Source organism: Dasypus novemcinctus, chromosome 24, assembly GCF_030445035.2.
Source record: "Dasypus novemcinctus isolate mDasNov1 chromosome 24, mDasNov1.1.hap2, whole genome shotgun sequence".
Taxonomy (NCBI): domain Eukaryota; kingdom Metazoa; phylum Chordata; class Mammalia; order Cingulata; family Dasypodidae; genus Dasypus; species Dasypus novemcinctus.
In genome coordinates this window covers 67276162-67295952 of record NC_080696.1, presented here as the reverse complement: position 1 = coordinate 67295952, position 19791 = coordinate 67276162, and the positions used below count along the sequence as shown (strand labels likewise).

The window sequence follows — 19791 nt, the reverse complement described above, 5'->3', positions numbered from 1 at the left end:
AACTGTTTCCAAGTAACTTAACTGTGTGCAGAGCAAAGTTACAGAATATTTATAGAAACACAAAAATATCCAGGACCCAAAAAAGTAAAATTCATGATGTCTTGCATTCAATAAAAAATTACCAGGCCTGTAAAGAAACAGGAAAATATAATCCGTAATGAGGAGAAAGGTCAATCAAAATTGACCCAAAACTGAAACAGATATTAAATTAGCAGGCAAGGACGTTAAAACAGTTATTAGTGGGAAGCAGACGTGGCTCAAAGGATAGAGCGTCCGCCTACCATATAGGAGGTCCAGGGTTCAAACCCAGGGCCTCCTGGCCTGTGTGGTGAGCCGGCCCACACGTGGCACTGCTGCAAGCTAGGAGTGCCATGCCACGCAGGGGTGTCCCTCGCGTAGGGGAGCCCCACGCGCCAAGGAGTGCGCCCCACATTGACTGCCCCACGTGAAAACAGCGCAGCCTGCCCAGGAGTGGTGCCACACACATGGAGAGCTGACACAGCAAGATGACACAACAAAAACAGACAGATTCCCAGTGCCGCCAAGAATGCAAGTGGACACAGAAGAACACACAGCAAATGGACAGAGAGCAGACAAATGGGGGGTGTGGAGGGAGGGGAGAGAAATAAATAATGAAATAAAAATAAATTAAAAAAAAAAAAAACAGTTATTAGGGGAGTGAAATGTAGTTCAATTGGTTGAGAGCCTGCTTCCCGTATACAAGGTCCCAGGTTCATTCCCCAGTGCTTCCTAAAAACAAACAAAAATAACAGCAGTTATAACTGTACTCCGAAAGTCCAAAATCTTAAGCAGAGAGATGGAAACACAAAAAAGACCAAAACTGAACTTCCAGAAATGAAAACTACAAGATCTAAGACGGAAAACACACTGGATAAGATTAATCGCAGATTGGACACTGCAATAGAAAAGATTAGTAAATTTTAAGACAGCAATAGAAATTACCCAAAATGAAACCAAAAGGGGAAAAACAAAACAAAAAAACAGCATCATTGAGCTATATAAGCTAACTTAATGCTTAATGGTGAAAGCCTGGAAGCTTTTCCCCTAAGACCAGGAAAAGTCAAGGATGGTCATGCTCACAATTCCTATTCAGAAGTGTATCGGAGGATCTTACCAGGGTAATTAGGGAAGAAATGAAAGGTACCCAGACTGGAAAGAAGAAGTAAAACTACCTCTATTTGCAGATGACATGACCTTGTATTCAGACAATCCTAACTAACCCCCTAAAAAACTATTAGAATAAGCAAGTCCAGCTAGGTTGCAGGATATAAGACCAACATACAAAACCCAATTGTTTCTATGGACTTGCAATGAGCAACCTGAAAATGACATTAAGAAAACAATTCCATTTAAAATAGCATCATAAAGAGTAAAATAACTAGAAACAAATTTAATCAAGGAGGCAGAAACCTGTACACTGAAAACTATAAAACACTGCTGAAAGAAACTGAAGAGAACCTAAACAAATGGAAAGACACCCATGTTCGTGGATGGAAGATCTAATGTTCACATATCAAAAGGTGTGGCCCTGTGCAAGAAGCCAAGCCTGAGGGGCAGCCCTACACCCTCTGATGAGCTTCTGATGCTTCGGCCACCAGGAGCCTCCTTCTCTGGACCCGGTGCGTTCAAGCACCCCAGTGTCCTGGGCCGTGCAAATGGAATGGCCGCTGAGGCCCAGGACATCAGGCTTCTGTGCGCCCCAAGAAGAAAACTGGGGAGCCTTGGAAGACCCCCTCCAGGTGCAAAAAACCCCACGTGGGCAAATGTGCAATGCCAACACATCCATATCTACTGATGGTGCTCAAACACCGAACAGATTCCTGCTTCGGAACAAGAGACCCTGGTTAGACCAAAGGCACTGCTACTCACGTTGTTAGAGTCTATTGGTGCACAAGAAGATACTTATACAACCAAAGAGGTTATATTTTGTTTTGGCCAGTATATTATGACCAAACAATTATATGACAAGAAGCAACAACATATTGTATGTTGTTCAAATGATCTTCTAGGGGATTTGTTTGGAGTGACAAGCTTCTCTGTGAAAGAACATAGGAAAATATATACAAAAAGATACAATGATCTACAAGAACCTGGTAGCAGTCAATCAGCAGGAACCATCAGATTCAAGCATCTCTGTAGGTGAAAACAGGTGTCACCCTGAAGATGGCAACGGTCAAAGGGACCCTGTGCAAGAGCTGCAGGAAAAGAAACCTTTATCCTCAAATTAGATTAGACCAACTACCTCATCTAGAAGGAGAGCAATCAGTGAGACAAAAGAAAATTCAGACGACTTAACTGGTGAGTGACAAAGAAAATGCCACGAATCTGATGGCATTTCCCTTTCCCTGATGAAAGCCTTGCTCTATGTGTCATAAGGCAGATACGCTGTGAAAGAAGCAAGAGCAACGAATCAGTAGAGACTCCATCAAATCCAGATCTCAATGCTGGTGCAGGCGAACCTTCTGGTGATTGGATGGATCAGGTTTCAGTTTCAGATCAATTCAGTATAGAATCTGAAGTTGAATCTCTCGATTCAGATGATCATAGCCTTAGTAAACAAGGACAAGAACTCTCAGATGAAGCTGATGAGGCACATCGAGTTACTGTACATCAGGAGGGCAGAGTGATACAGACTCAAATGAAGAACCTGCAATGTCCTCAGCTGACCATGGGAAGCATACTTCATGCAATGAAACGAAGCTCCCCTTCCACCGCATGGCAGATGTTGGGCCCTTCATGAGAACTGCCTTCCTGAAGCTAAAGGAAAGGAAAAAGGGAAAATACCTGAGAAAGCCAAACTAGAAATTGCAACACAGGTAGAAGAGGGTTTTAATGTTCGGGATTGCAGAAGAATGACAGTGAATGACTCTAAAGAGTCATGCGCTGAGAAAAATGATGATAAAATGACATAAACATCCCAGTCCCAAGAAAGTGAGGACTATCTTCAACCATCAACTTCTAGTAGCATCATTTATAGCAGTCAAGAACGTGCCAGAGGGTTTGAGAGGGAAGGAATACAAGATAAAGGAGAAGTGTGGAATCTAGCTCCCCCCTTAATGCCACTGAACCGCGCATGATTTGCAAAGGTTGACCTAAAAGGGGATGCACCACCCATGGCAAAACAGGGCATCTTATGGCATGTTTTACATGTACAAAGAAGTTAAAAACAAAACAAAAAAAATAAGCCCTGTCCAGTATGTATGTATCCAATTCAAATGACTGTGCTAACTTATTTCCCCTAGTTGACTTGTCTGTAAAAGTAGAATAATATATTTCTAACTACATAACCCCAAAAATTTAGACAGTTATTTTGGCAACATGAAATTTATTTTTATTTTTTCACATATATCGAAATGAGAAAGTATCTCAGTCCATGTAGATAGCTTCTCCATAATTTACCTTCTTGGGAAGGTTTGGAAGTTAGTGAATATTTACTTTCTTTTAGGAAAATTTTACTTGTTTTTATTTTATATTTGGGTTTTAATGTAATTTGAATTAACTCTATAGCTTGGCCTTAACTCCTATCCTTTATATTTTAAATCATTTCTACTTTCTCTTAAATGAGAAATATCTAATTTTTTAAAAATATTAAGTAGGACACTTAAATGTAACTTTATTATGTACCTTTCTGCTAAGGAGATAAAGTTTGTGACAAAGATTCAATATTTAAATTTTAGATTCTCTTAAACCCTCTAATCTTTAGTTTCCTGCTCTTTCAGAACCTCTTAAAATACTCTTTACAGATAAGAAATTGGCAGCTGTACTTGGTACCACAGAAGTAAAAACGGACTACTCTTCACCAGCCTCCTCGGTAAAGCGGAGGACAGGTGGTGACGGTGCTGTCCACTGAGACGCCTTTGAGAACATCGTTTACCCACAAGACGTCTTTTTTTAAAGCTCCGTAGTAGAATGTGGAGTTATCCTGGGGGCCCGACCTAAAGTACAACTTCAGGATTTAGTGAGACTTGATTGTTTCTCTTAAGTGGAAAACATTTTAAAGCAATTTGAAGTACCTTCTTGGGCTGGGTTACACAGTTGCCTACATTTCAGTTTTAGAAACCAGTGACTTCAGAAAGATAAATTCAGGGATTAAACATAAGAACTGTTCATTTTAAAAATAGCTGGAAAGGTCAACTTTTCTCAAAATTATCCAGAAAATATGCATCACTTTACTTCAGGAATGATAGGGTCATAGGATTTTTTTCTTCTCCCCACCCCCCCAGTTGTCTGCTCTCTGTGTTCAATCGCTGTCTGTTCTTCTGTGACCGCTTCTATCCTTATCAGCGGTACTAGGAATCTGTGTTTCTTTTTGTTGCGTCATCTTGTTGTGTCAGCTCTCTGTGTGTGCAGCACCATTCTTGGGCAGGCTGCACTTTCTTTCACTCTGGGCGGCTCTCCATACAGAGCACACTCTTTGCATGTGGGGCTCCCCTATGCGGGGGACACCCCTGCGTGGCACGGCACTCCTTGCATGCATCAGCACTACACCTGGGCCAGCTCCACATGGGTCGAGGCGGCCCAGGGTTTGAACCGCAGACCTTTCATATGATAGGCGGACGCCCTATCCATTGGGCCAAGTCCACTTCCCGGGTCATAGGATTTTAAGATTGCTCTCCAACTGTGCAGATACTTATTGGTTTACATATGAATCCATGTATACATATTACATAAGCAGAAAACAGATGGCTGAAGGCATCAGTACTTAAGCCAGAGCAATTCTCAAATATAGTAAAGCTGAATTTGAAATTTATGATACTTCCAACTAGAACTAAGCAGAATATATCCTTTCTAAGAAGAGTAAGTATAAATGAGAGACTTTAATGTACATTCAGAGTATGTTTGCAGTGATTATGCTCTTTACAAAACAAATCATGTGCAAATGAATGGAATTGTATTCTAAATGTCTGTGGATTACTAATGTAGTCTTTTTTTTTTTTTTAATTTATTTATCTCTCCCCTCCTCCCCCCCCCGCCCCGCCGTTGTCTGTCCTCTGTGTCTATTTGCTTCGTCTTCTTCTTTGTCCGCTTCTGTTGTTGTCAGCGGCATGGGAATCTGTGGGTTTTTTTGTTGCATCATCTTGCTGTGTCAGCTCTCTGTGTGTGCAGAGCCATTCTTGGGCAGGCTACACTTTCTTTCGCGCTGGGCGGCTCTCCTTACGGGGGACACTCCTTGCACATGGGGCTCCCCTACGCAGGGGACAACCCTGCATGGCAGGGCACTCCTTGTGTGCATCAGCACTGCACATGGGCCAGCTCCACATGGGTCAAGGAGGCCTGGGGTTTGAACCGCGGACCTCCCATGTGGTAGATGGACGCCCTAACCACTGGGCCAAGTCAGCTTCCCACTAACGTAGTCTTGATTGTCTAAATTTTTAGGCTTAGTATAACATATTATTTATTGGTTTACAAATAAACAATTTATTAAATGATTTTTAAAAAGATACTAATACTCCCAAAATTGATCTACAGATGCAACACAATCCCTCTCAAAATTTAGCTAGTTTTTTTTGTAGAAACTGACAAGCTGATCCTAAGATTCATGTGGAAACTTAAAGAACCAAGCATAGCCAAAATAATCTTGAAAAAGACCAAAGTTAGAAGACTCATACATCCCAATTCTAAAACTTACTATAAAGCTTCATTCACCAGGAGAGAAACTGGCACAGGGACAGACATAAATGGAACAGAATTGAGTGTCCAAGAAACAAGCCCAACATTTATGGTCACCTGATTCTGACAAGGGTGCCCAGGTAATTTAATGGGGAAAGAACAGTTTCTTCAGCAAATGATGCTGGACAACTGAATATCCACATGCAGAAGAATGAAGTTGGACCCTTACACCTCACATCATATATAAAAATCAACTTGAAATGGGGCAGAGATGTAATTCCTAAAACCATAAAAGCTCTTTGAAGGAAACAGAGAAGCACATCTTCGTGACCTTGGGTTAAGGAAGGATTCTTGGATATAATAACAAAAACATAAGCAACAAGAGTTAAAAAAGAGACAAATTGGACTTCATTAAAATTTAAAACTTTTCTGCTAAAAATGACACAATAGAGACAGGGAAAGGACAACCCACAGAACGGGAAAAAACACTTTTAAATCATATATAGGATAAACACTTATATCCAGACTACATAAGAAACTATTACAACTCCATGGTAAAACAATTTTAAAACAATAAAAAGGAAACCCAGTTTAAAAATGGGCAAAGGATCTGATTACAGCCTTACTACAACATGGATGAAACCTGAAAACATTACGTTAAATGAAAAAAGCCAATTAAAAAAGACAATATATTGTAGATTCTGCTTATGAATATAATGTCCAGCAAAACAAAATCTGTAACGACAAAGTAGATTAGCGACTGTCTGCAGCTGGAGGAGGGGGACTGACTGCTGATGAACATGGGGGAGTTCTTTAGAGGGTGATGAAAAACAACCATGAATGTACTAAAAAAAAAACAAAACACACAAAAACCACTACATTGTACAGGTAGAATGGATGAATTTTAGGGTATGTGAATTCTACCTCAGTAAAACTTGAAAAAGAAATAGAAAAGGGAAAAAAAAAAAAAGGAAATTTTATCAGTGAGCTGTGGGACCATTTCAAATGGCCTAATGAACATAACTGAAACCCTAGAAAAAAGTAGGGAGGGGAAGTATTTGAAGAAATGGCCAAAATTTTTTTCAAGTATGATGACATCTACAAACCCACAGATCTAAGCTCAATGAAAACCACACACAAGAAATGTGATGAGTCGAAGGCCGGCGCATCGGGCAGCTTGATCCCACTGGAACGGCAGCCCCGTGTATGGAAGCAAGACAGGTTTGCTGGGGAGCCTGGGATGAGTCCTGAGCGTGTTAGATGAGAACACAGACGACACTTCTCAACGCAAGAAGTTAAGAAACTCATTTGAATCAAGTTGTCCTCAACAGTGGATAAAATATTTTGATAAAAGAAGAGACTACTTAAAATTCAAAGAAAAATTTGAAGCAGGACAGTTCCAACCTTCAAAAACAACAGCAGAATCCTAAGCATTCCTGAAATTTTCAGCAAGGTGGAAACTATTCTTTTTGGATACTCAAAAATGCTCCACTGACTATAGGTCAACAGTAGTTTCAATCATGGTAAACATCAATACTTGTTTTCTATACACAACTCTTAAGAACTACAGTGACCAAATCAGAAGATTTCATCCTTGAAACTATGAAGAATTAAAGTGGTATGAAATATCCTTAGCTTTAGTAAGAAACTATATGTTAAGAAAAAGAAAATTAAAACCTATTATAAAAACACACAAAAAAAGAAATGTGATGGAAATTACATAAAGCAAATCATAATCAAATTGCTCAAAACCAGTGATAAGGAGAAAATCTTAAAACCAGCCAATATTAAAAAAAAGAAAAAGGTATGTAGAGGGGAGCCAAGATGAGGATGAGAGTAGGTTGCTTGTTGGCAGTGACGTACACAAGAAGACAGTAGAGCAGGATCTTAAAAGTACAGAAAGAAAAACTGCCAACCTAGAATTCTACACCCAGTAAAAGTATCTTTCATAAACAAAGACGAAATAAAGGTTTTCAGGCATATAAGAGCTGAAAGAATTCATTACCAGCAGACCTACCCTGCAAGAAAGATGAAAGAAATTCCTTCAGACAGAAGGGAAACTTAGACCAAATGGAAACCTGCACCTACAAAAAGGGGTAAAGAACAATGAAAACCGTAATGACACGGGTTAAAAGAGCAGAGGAATAAAGACAGGGTTGAAACCAGACAGTTACATTTTAGAAGGGCAAAAAATGTGAGGCCTTTCACCCAGGATTAAAAATCCCACAGGGAGCAGATGTGGCTCAAGCAGTTGAGCCTGCTTCCCACAAAGGAGGTCCCGGTGCCTCCTGAAAACAAAAGCAAAAAAGAAAAAGCAAGCAAACAAACAAAAAAACAACTCAAGGGAGCTGATGTGGCTCCGTGGTTGAGCACCGGCCTCCCACATACAACGCCCAGGGTTCAATTCCCAGCCCCAGTACCTGGAGGGAAAAACCCCACAACTGCCAAACACAGAATGAGGCCACCTGACACCCTATGGGAAACAACGTAAAGGTGTGAGGCAAGAGGAGGCTCAGGAAACCTGAGAGCACGAGACAACCTCAAAGCCAAAGCACCTGGCTCAAGACAAGAAGAGTCCTAGAAGCAAGGCGACCGCCCTGTGCGTGACACACACAGGGCACGAGGTGGCTCAGGCGCACACTGCAGGCTGCGTTCAGAGAAGAGTGAGCAGGGCTGCAGCAGGAAGGGCAGGGACAGAGGCTGCAGACGGGTGGGATGGGGGGCCACCGGTGAAGGAAGGGGCTGCTCTGCAGGCCCTCCTGGAGGTCACTACAAAGCAGCGCGTCCCCCTAGGCAGAGCCGCAGGACAGGCTGAGACCCTCCCCCAGACGGCGACCCCCCCCATGCACACTCCCTCTGTGGGTCACCCTGGAGGAAGGCAGAAGGGAGCCAAGCCGAGCGCTGGTTCAGGTGATCCCTAAAGACTTCAGGAGAGAGAAAGTCACAGAGGAAGCAGCCAGAGGCTGAAAGTCAGTGGACCCCAGAAGAGGAGGAGGCGGCTACCATGCACCACCACGTGCCCGCCCACGTGACAAGCTAAGGGCAAGGACTACCATCAGTCAGCCCCAGAAGCCAGTCCTCAGGAAGAAAGCACTGCCTTGATGATGCCTTGATTCAGACATTTTCCCAACCCCAAAACAGCCTTAAGCTGGAGCCCCAGGAAGAGAGGAACCCTGAACCCAGAAAGAAGCAAGACCCTGGAAGGGAGGAACCCAGAAAGCTGAACCCTCACAGACGTCGGCAACCATCTTGCTCCTACATGTGAAAACAGACTTCGGTGAGGGAAGTACCTTATGCTTTATGGCCTGGTGTCTGTAAGCTCCTGTCCCAAATATTCTTTACAAAAAAAAAAAGACTTCAGGAGCCCTCTGTCTAGAGAGAAAGGGAAAAGCCAAAAAGGATGAAAGGGCCATGGAACCTCTCCCTGAGGTGACGTTACTGCTGCTAGCAAAACGCCACGTGTTGCAGGTGTCCACAGGCTCCAAGCTCCTCGAAGGTGCTCCAGGCGTGCTCGGACTCCTGACTGTGGCAGCTGTGAACGAGGCCCTGTCACCTGCGCCGGCTTCTCCTACAGAAGACGCTGTGGGACACTGAGGGCCACCCAGCAGTCTCCTGCTCGCCTGGAAGTGCCAACAGGCAGGAGGACACCCGCTTTTCAGCAGACTCTGCGACGCCCGACGGCAGCAGCAGGCCGTGCCTACCTGGATCCACTGTTCGCGGTTGATCTCCACGCCATTGGCCCGCAGCGAGGTGATGGCACGGTCGATGATCTTCTCCACCATCTGCGTGTTCCCATTGGCTTCCTCCAGCTTGGCAGCCGTGATCCAGATGTGCCGGTCTGTGGGGATGTTCTCCCGGGCCTTGTTGAGGACCTTGCGGGCATTTTCATAGGTCTCCAGCCTCGCCAGAGCAAGCCAGAGCTAGAGAGGGGAGACACCAGAAACGAGACGACAGTGCTGAGACGACAGTGCAAGGGAGGCGGGGGCGCCCTGCGGAGCCCCCACCACTCACATGATGTCGCTCTAAGGGCCTCCAGCCCCACCAAACGGAGCCTGTGACTGGTTCACGGCAGCATTTCTCACGTGACCAGCTCTTCGGGGACTGCTTCTGACGGCCGCAGTGACTCTTTGGTCCACATGTGAAAAGCTGACCAACTGCACACAGCATGCCAGACAGACTCCAGGCCAGGGGTCAGGGTACTGGGTGGGCAGGAGCCGGCATTGCCCTCACAGGCTAAGAGGACAGATGGATGTCCAGCCTTCTGGGTTCTGACACCGGGCACTGTTGATTCTTTAACATTCCAGCACCAAAAATGTGCACGGGCTGTACTTATTTTTATGTAAATAAATAAAGATTAATTTTGCTTGGAGAATTTCACAATACCCCTTATGATAATTAAAGACATACTAGGTGTCATAAAACCAAGAATAAAAATCACTGCAGAGAATGTTGAAAACTGGAATACTTAAAACTAAAGAAACTTAATTAGCTTTCAGGCCCAGAGCTACCTGTATGCTGCACAGGCAGAAAAACACATCAGTGTCTCCCATCACACTGCCAGCCTGTAGCTGCCATCCCAAGTCAGGGATGAACGAGAAGCAAAGGCCCTGAGGAAGCCCAGTACTGGCCTCCTGCAGTGGTCACTGGCCCAGTACTGGCCTCCTGCAGTGGTCAGAGCCTAGCTCAGGTCCTGCTCTGCATGTTCACCAGGTGCAAAGCCTAAGCCAGCGGCAGGGTCAAAGGATGGCATCCCCTGGTTTCACAGAGTCCCAGAAACCTCAGCCGAGGGGAGCTCGATGCCCAGCTCACGCCACCTACAACCCCAAACTTGGGCTCAGGCCCCAGGGCACCGGAGGCTTTGACTGGACGCCCTGCAGGTGACACCTTTTCACTCACCTCCACACTGGTGGGGCAGCACTCCACAGCTCGGCTGAGCATGATTCTAGCATCTTCCGGCTCTTCCAGCTCAACGGCTGCCTTCCACAAACGAACTGAGTTTGGAACATGCTCAAGGGCTGGGAAAGGTCAAACAAGAAACCACGTCACGGGAAAGTGTTAACAAAAGCACGTTTGTATGCCCTGAGAATGCTGCTGCCACCAGGGCTCCAGGCAGGGTCCACCGGTGCCTGTGGACGAGCAGCTCCACGAGCAGGGAGTGTACCTGGGACCGGAAGCGGGGAGCCCGCAGAGGCTGCCAGGCCACAGAGAGGACTCAGGACACACCCGTGATGTGGACCAAACTCAACACGAGGCTGAGCTAAAGGAACCGTCACAAGAGTTCACCCGTGCAGGCCCCTCGCTGTGAAGTCCTGGAGCATGGAAACTAGCTGAACCCAGGGAAAGACGCGCGAGGCCGCCTGCAGCGGGAGTGGGGCAGCGACTGAGCAAGAGGGAGGAGGGCGGGAGTCCTGCACTTCGACAGGCCCAACTGCACCACCATAAAAATATTCTAGAAAAGAAAAAACTGGTCCGTGGAAAGGATCAAGCATTTATTCTCATTTTTTTCTTGAGTAAACTTTACCTCAGAGTAATGAAATAGTGGCTACAGGAAAGTTCTTCTTTGTAAAGAATTATGGTAACAGAAGTAAAAGGAACGACAGAATTATAAAGCCGCCATTTCACAAGCCTTGATGAAGGAACGGATCTTGGCAACGGTCATCGCGGCTGGGGAAGCCTGAGGGAAGGGCTGCACCGCCTCCAGCAAGGCGACCCGGGCCGACGTCAACGCTGACATTGACCACACATAGCCCGCACCCCCACGGACGCTTTCTCTCCAAAAACACAACCTGAATCTGACCTAGTTGTCTTCCGATTTACAAGAAACACAGGAAACTGAGGACCATGGTGGACACTGCAGGCTGCGAAGTACAAAATCCAGAGTTGGGGGGACAAGGATCTGTAGGATAAAAATGGCCCAATTCCTTGGCGTCATGAAGCAGGGTATTGTACAACCTGTTCTTGTGGCTAACAGAAGTTTAAGATTTCCTTGCAATGAGTCAAAAATTTCTCTTCTGTTCCCTGTCACAGTTTAAAGTCTCAGTTTTTTAAAAGTTCACCATTTGAGGTCTGCCTTTAACTTAGACTAGTGTAACTTCTTTATACTTATTACATAAACTTATTACTGGAAGGTGCCAAAAAAAAAAGTTAACATGTGCTATCACAGCCTTAAAAAAGGCAGAACCCCTGGGGCTTTGACGCCTTCAGGGCTGAGGTTCCGGGTCACCTCTCCAGGTGAAGAGCAGCTGAGATGCTAGCGGGGGCACAGGAGCACAGGGCGGGCGAGGAAGGAGGAAGCTGCAAACCCCAGCCAGGGACCAATCGGGAACAAGGACCTAGAGCTGCGCAGCACAGGCAGGGCTGCAGTAACACCTAAGCTGTTTTCCCCTCTCTTTCCCTCCTTTATTACTCCAAATAAGAACTACTGGGGGTGCAATCGTCGGAATTTCGTCCTTGACACAGAATGTCGGGTGGACTGAACCTGTGGCATGATTAGCTGCCCAGAGGCGCAGGACGGTGGCTGGGACTCTGCTCTGCCCCCGGGGAGGACGGGGACACCGTCCCTCATGCTCCTGAGCAGCCTGCGGGAGCGCAGCAAAGCAGCCGCCACTGCTCATCGATTCAGTACTCTCCAAGGGGTTTCTCACAGGTCGTACAATACTGTTAAATACCTCAGAGGAAGAAAATGGCCTCCGAGAAGCTCCACTTTAGCAGTCACCCATGATGTGGAAGAGCTTCCAGCAAGCGTGAAGGATGCAGCATCAGTGAGTGTACGTAAAGAAACCACAAAACCTAGACGACGGCCCCCAAGCCTGGAAAAGAGCTGGCAGAGCCGGCACAACGGTGAAGAGGACACGCCCACGTGAGAGCGGCCACCGGCCCTGGGAGGGAGTGCGCGGTGTTGGCCTGGTGTGCGCCGTGACCTGCACTTGCAGGCAGGGACGCGTCTGTGACAGCCACGCATCTGCCATACTTCACAGACCGGGGCGTATGCTGTCAGCGCACAATAACTCCATTTTCTTACACTCACAGTAACTGATGGAGCGAGGCAGAGCTTCACAGGGACCACGAGGAGCACAGGTTATTGCTGGGGTGGCCCATAGGAAGCAGCCCCAAGCCCAGCAGCCCCAGGGCTCGTGCTGCTGAGAACCTGCTGTGTGTCACCTGCCTGATCCTCAAACCCTCCTCCTGCCTCCAGGTACGGAAGCCAAGGTGAGCGGCACCCTTGGGTCACTATGGCAAGGTCACAGAGGCACTCGGGTCTCCAAAAGCACTGGAAGCCTCTCTCCCAACACCCCTGCCTAAGTGCAACCCAGCACTCACCTCCCAAGTGCGACAGAGACATGCCCTGACAAGTGCCACCCAGAGCTGGCACAGTATCTTAAGCCACCAATGGGAGTAGCTGTCACCTCAATTTTCAAAAATCAGATCCTTCAAATGGAGGCTATCTTTTAAGTGTTCACCAACGGTCAAGCAAAGGCACCCGGCTCTGTCCACGGCACTCAGGGAAGGAAAGCAGGTTCAGGAACTACTCTAAGGTGAGGGGCCAGCCAGAAGCAGCCCAGGAAGCAGTGGCAGAGATCTCAGCCAGCCTGGCACTACACGCTCTTTCCACCCTAGCTCGCCTTCTCAGATGACAGAAGAAAGAGCCAGGAGGCCCACCTGGCACATCCAGGATGGCTTTCCACAGCTACCTGAGAGTGCAGCCCCCTCAACACCCCTGAGGCCCCACCTCCAGGAGCTTTCCCTCCAGTCTGAGGCCGGCTGGGAACAAAGCCAGACAATCTGGCAGTGAACAGGGGAGTGGCCACAAAGATGTTCACAACATCCATCAAGCTGTGGCAGGGAGAATCCAGTAGAGCTTTCCCAAATAAATCACACTAATTACAGAGTGTCGTGTGGTTCTCATTAGAGAACGGTTTTCCTGGCTGAAAAAGACAAGAAGGTCATGTTTATAAGCCAAGACAGGCGCTAACTTTCTGCTCATAGCCTCGTTACAAAAACCAGCCCTGAGCATTCAGAGGGCATCTGGGCTGCAGTCACAAAGCCAGATACGCCAGAGGAAAACACACACAGATGCAGGCACGCAGGGTGAGGGGGAACTGCAGATCACAAGTCACACGCGAGGTCGGTTTCATCTGGCCTCTGCCAAAGACAATAGTCAGAAACAAAGTTCCACCCAACAGCCCTCACCTGCACGGCCCCGGCCACTAGCGGATGAATCCCCTCTCCCCGAACGAGATGGATACATCACCAACCACGTCTTAAAAACCAAGAGAAGGGAGATGCATCATCAACATGGCCATGACCTAAGACATCCCGTGAAAAAGCTAGTAAAAGTACAAATCCCACTTGCTTAGAACTCCAGAGACAGGAGAAGGACACCACGAAGCTAAATAGAAAAAAAAGAAAAACACGAGGTAGGAAATATCCACCCTGGACCTGCCAGTCCAAGGCAGACTGCAGAGCCACTTGCAGGAGGTTAGAGCAAACGCGCACTCCGGCCGGGGACCCGGGCCTGCAGAGACCCAGCAGCACAAGCCTCTGAAGTGTGTGGCATACAAAGGGCCCCGGGGTGGGGCGGGGGGCTGCAGCAGAACTGCTGGCAGGAGGTATACTCCCCCTCACTTAATCCAGATTCTGCTGACTGGACCACCTCAACACAAAACAGACTTCTCTGGAGTACCCACCTTTCCAGATTGACCCCATATGGCTCACCAGGGTGGGAAACTCTAACAGGGAAGAAAACAGAGGCAGACAAGCCTCACAGAAAGAAAAGAAAAGCAGGGGATTAAACAGAACTGCTGGAAGTTATAATGGGTCCCAGAACTGACAAGTATTAAGGACAGCTGGGTGGGACACCAGCTGGGAAGTGTGGGACAACTGGGAAGAAAATCCTGCACAAACACAAACAGAACGGATGAAGATTCAGAGAAGAAAAAGACGAAAAAAAGCTTTCTCCAAGGGGTGAAACAACTGCACAGAAAGTGCAAACTTAAAAACTGTACCACACACCGAGGGCAAGAACGCAGATGAAGAAAAGCTGAGAAAATAAGACCAGTTAAACCTGGGCTCTTCTAAAGGTCTAGAGTAAGTTGGACCACATGTAAAGAAGACCCCCAACACAAAATCAATCAGCAACAAAACCTCAGGCAAGGAGGAGAACCTGACCTTCAGAGTTAATGCAAGAAATCGGGGAAACGGACTTGGCCCAGTGGTTAGGGCGTCCGTCTACCACATGGGAGGTCCGCGGTTCAAACCCCGGGCCTCCTTGACCCGTGTGGAGCTGGCCCATGCGCAGTGCTGATGAGCGCAAGGAGTGCCCTGCCACGCAGGGGTGTCCCCGTGTAGGGGAGCCCCACGTGCAAGGAGTGCGCCCCGTAAGGAGAGCCGCCCAGCGCGAAAGAAAGAGCAGCCTGCCCAGGAATGGCGCCGCCCACACTTCCCGTGCCGCTGACGACCACAGAAGCAGACAAAGAAACAAGACGCAGCAAATAGACAAAGAGAACAGACAACCGGGGGAGGGGGGGAATTAAAATAAATAAATAAATATTTAAAAAAAAAAATCATGAAATTAAAAAAAAAAAAAAGAAATCAGGTGCCAAGACATCAGCAAAAAATTACAAGCCATACTAGGAAACAGGAAGAGATAGCTCAATCAAGGGAGAGACACAGAATTTGGAACCAACCAAAGACTTTCAAACAAATCTAAGTCAATTCAAGGGGACAGACAAAAATACAGATAAAGAACTAAAATATTAAGAAAATGAAGTGTAAGCATGAAAAGGAATCTGAAAGTATAAACAGAAATATAACAAATTATGGGGATAAAAGGCACAACAGTAGAGATTAAAAACACACTAGAGGGAGTGGGTGTGGCTCAAGCAGTCGAGCACCTGCCTACCACAGGAGAGGTCCCGAGTTTGGTTCCTGGTGCCTCCTAAAAAAACAAACAAACAAACAAGTAAAACAAATGAAAAAACCACCTCAGGAACACTAATGTGGTTCATTTGCTGAGTGCCAGCTTCCTACATATGAGGTCCCAGGTTCAATCCCCAGCCCAGTACCTAAAAAAAAAAAAATTCACTAGACACATACAACAGCAGACAACAGCAGATCTGAACAGACAGAAGGAAGAATTAGGAAACTAAGATAATTGAGATCAAACCGTCAGAAGACCAAATAGAGAAAAGAACAGAAAAACTGAACAATATGTCAGGGATCTGAGTGACAGCACAAAGCACACAAAGATGCATAACACGGGTGTCCAACAAGGAAAAGAGAAGGGAAAAGGGCAGGAAGAACATTCGAGGAAATAATGTCTGGAAATTTCCCAACTCTTATGAAAGACATAAATATACACGTCCAAGAAGTGTAATGTGCTCCAAATAGAATAAACTCTAATGGACTTACTCTGAGACACACACTAATCAGGATGTCAAGTGCCTGATAAAGAGAGAATTCTAAAAGCAGCCGGAGAAAAGGGATTTGTCACATATAAGGGATCCTCAATAAGACTAAGCCAATTTCTTATCAGAAACCATGGAGATAAGGCAGCACTGGTATGATATATATATTCAAGGCACTGAAAGAGACAAAGTGCCAGCCCCAAATTCTTTACCCAACAAAACTGTCCTTCAAAAATGAGGGAAATCCCAAAGCAAGCAGAAATAAATGGAATTTAGGATAAAAAAAAAAACAGAATTAACAAAACCAAAGTTGGTTCTTTGAAAAGATCAATAAAATTGATAAACCCTTAGCTAGACGGAAAGAAAAAAAGAGAGAAGACACAAATAAATAAAATCAGAAATGAGAGGGGGCATTAGTACTGACACCAAAGAAATAACAAAGATCATAGGAGGACTGAGAACAACTGTGGGGAGCAAATGTAGCTCAAGTTGAGCACCTTCTTCCCGTGTTTGAGGTCCTGGATTCAATCTCCAGTACCTCCTTAGGAAAAAAAAACAAAAAAACTGTATGACAACAAATTAAACCACCTGGGGGAAATGGGCAAATAATACACTGACTCTAGAAGGCTTAAACAGACCAATTGCATGTAAAGAGATTGAATCAGTCATCAAAAACCTCCCAACAATGAAAAGCACAGGAGCAGATGGCTTCACAGGTGAGTTCTGCCAAGCATTCCAAGAAGACATAATAACCAATCCTGCTCAAACTCTTCCAAAAAATTGAAAAGGAGGGAACACTACCTAACTCATTCTGTGAGGCCAGTATCACCCTAATACGAAAGCCAGATAAAGGCACACTGTAAGAAAAAAAAATCACAGACCAATTTTTCTTATGACTATAGATAGAATATCCTCAATAAAATATTTGCAAATTGAATTCAACAGCACATTAAAAGAATTGCACACCATGATCAAGTGGGTTTCAACCCAAGCATGCAAAGGTGGTTCAACAAGAAAATAATTAACAATATGCCACATTAACAAAATGGAGAGAAAGAACCACACGATCATCTCAGCTGATGCAGAAAGAGCATTTGACAAAATCCAGAACCCTTCCTTGATTAAAAACACTTAGAACCTTAGGAACAGAAAGAAACTTCCTCAGCATGATAAAGGGCGTACATGAAAAGCCCACAGCTAACGTCCTACTTAATGGTGAAAGACTGAAAGCTTTCTAAGAACAGTGTCAAGACAAGGATGCTCACTGTCACCACTGTTAATCGACACTGTGCTGGAAGTTCTTGCCAAAGCAGTTAACCAAGAAAAAGAAACGTAAGGCACTCAAATTAGAAAGGAAGAAGTAAAACATTCACTATTTGCAGATGACCCCTATATGTAGAAAGTCTCAAAAAATCAACAACAAAGCAGCTTCAGGTAACAAACAAATTCCAAAGCGGTGTGATACGACATCAACACACGAATATCAGTAATGTTTCTATACACCAGTAACGAGCAATCTGAGGAGGAAATTAAAAAAAAAAAAAAGCCTCCATTTACAATTGCAACTAAAAGAATCAAGTATCGAGGAATAAGTTTAACCAAAGATGTACAGGACTTGTACATAAAAAACTACAAACACTGCTAAAAGAAATTAGAGACCTAAATAAAAGGAAGGACATTTGTGTCTATGGCCTGGAAGACTAAATATTGTTAAGATGTCAATTCTGCCCAAAATGATTTACAGATTCAATCAAAATTCTAACAGCCTACTTTGCAGAAATGAAAAAGCCAAATACTAAATTTATTTGGAAAGGTAAGGGGCCTCAAATAGCCAAAAACATCTTGAAAAGAAGAAAAGTGTTGGAATCACACTTCTGACTTTAAAGCTTATTACAAAACTACAGTGGTCAAAACAGCATGGAGGAAATCCAAAAAAGTATTTCTATAATTAAAAAAAAAAAAAAAGGGGGGTGGTGGACTTGGCCCAGTGGTTAGGGCGTCCATCTACCACATAGGAGGTCCGCGGTTCAAACCCCAGGCCTCCTTGACCGGTGTGCAGCTGGCCCACACGCAGTGCTGATGCGCATAAGGAGTGCCATGCTATGCTGGGGTGTCCCCCGCGTAGGGGAGCCCCACGAAGGAGAGCCGCCCAGCGAGAAAGAAGGTGCAGCCTGCCCAGGAATGGTGCCGCACACACAGAGAGCTGACACAAGATGACGCAACAAAAAGAAACACAGATTTCCGTGCCGCTGACAACAGAAGCGGACAAAGAAGAACACACAGCAAATAGACACAGAGAACAGACAACCAGGGTTGAGGAGGAGGAAGGGGAGGGAAATAAATAAATAAATAAATCTTTTTTTAAAAAAAGGATTTCCCAGAGCAGATGTAGCTCAAGTAGTTGAGTGCCTCCTTCCTATGTATGCAGTCCTGGGTTTGATCCCTGGTACCTCCTAAAAACAAAACAAAACAAAACAAAAAACAAACAGAAAAAACAACTCTCACTGGGGAACAGATGTAGCTCAAAAACAAAAAATAAAAAACAAAAAAAGAAACATGGAGCTTCTGCTTTCTACAGTAGAATCTAAGCTCCATGAGGGCAGAGTTAAATCGATACTCTTCACTGTGACATGCCCAATGCTTAACCTACCTTTGTGCTTGATAAACTATAGTGCTGGATAAATTGTTGATTAAATTAAGGTCAACTATTTCAACAGATGAGCTGTATTTCCCTTGTTTTTCTTTAAACTTAGTTAGAGACTATTTAATAAAAAATATTTTTTAAAAGAAGAAAATGTAAGGAAACATCTTCGGGATCTTGTGTTAGGCAATCGTTTCTTAAGACTTTACACCCACAGCACAAGCAATGAAAGAAAACATAAGTAAATGAGACCTCATCAAAATTAAAAACTTGTGTGCATCAAATGACTCTGTCATAAAAGTGAAAACAAACTACCACCTGAGAAAATATTTGGAAATCATATATTTACTAAAGGTTTAATACCCAGAATATATAAAGAAATTCTATAATTCAACAATAAGAAGATAAACCACCTAATTAAAAAATGGGCAAAAGACTTGCATAGACATTTCTCCAAAGAGGATATATAAATGGCTAAATAGCACATGAAAAGATGCTCGACTTCACCAGCTATTAGAGCAATGCAAATCAAAACCACACGACATCATTTCACACCCACTAGAATGGCTACTACCAAAAAAACAGAAAACCACAAGTGCTGGAGAGGACATGAAGAACAGGAACACTCACTCGTAGGGGCAAAATGGTGCGGCCTCTGCAGAAGACAGCTTGGCAATTCTTCAGAAAGCTCAGTATAAAATTACCATGTGACCCGACAAGCCTTCCACTAGATATATACCCCAAAGAACTGAAAACAGAAACTTGAACAGATATTTGCACCACAATGTTCATAGCGGTATTACTCATAATTGCAAAAAAACGCAAGCAACCCAAGTGTCCATCAACTGATGAATGAATAAATAAACGTGGAATATACGAACAATGGAACATCATTCGGCTGTAAAAAGGAATGAAGTCCTCACACATGCAACAACATGGATGAAGCTTGAAGACAGCATGCTGAGTGAAATAAGCCAAATACAAAAAGACAAATACTGTATGATCTCATTGATGTGAACTAATTAGAATAAGCTAAGTCATGAATTATTATCTAAAATACAGGTTACAAAAGGGACTGGACTGGAAGTACAAAAGGGGGAGTTAATGCTTAAT

General features: G+C 44.8%; 1 protein-coding gene and 1 pseudogene across 1 annotated transcript in view; one reads left to right on the top strand and one right to left on the bottom strand.

The window, feature by feature from the left end:
• Positions 1-19791, bottom strand: part of PRPF6 (pre-mRNA processing factor 6) — a 59755-nt gene that overhangs the window by 16761 nt on the left and 23203 nt on the right. Inside the window, 2 exon segments of the mRNA XM_071211832.1 lie at positions 9333-9551; positions 10528-10646. Of these exon segments, the coding sequence (XP_071067933.1) occupies positions 9333-9551; positions 10528-10646 (338 nt within the window).
• Positions 1785-3263, top strand: LOC111765694 (E3 ubiquitin-protein ligase Mdm2 pseudogene; annotated as a pseudogene).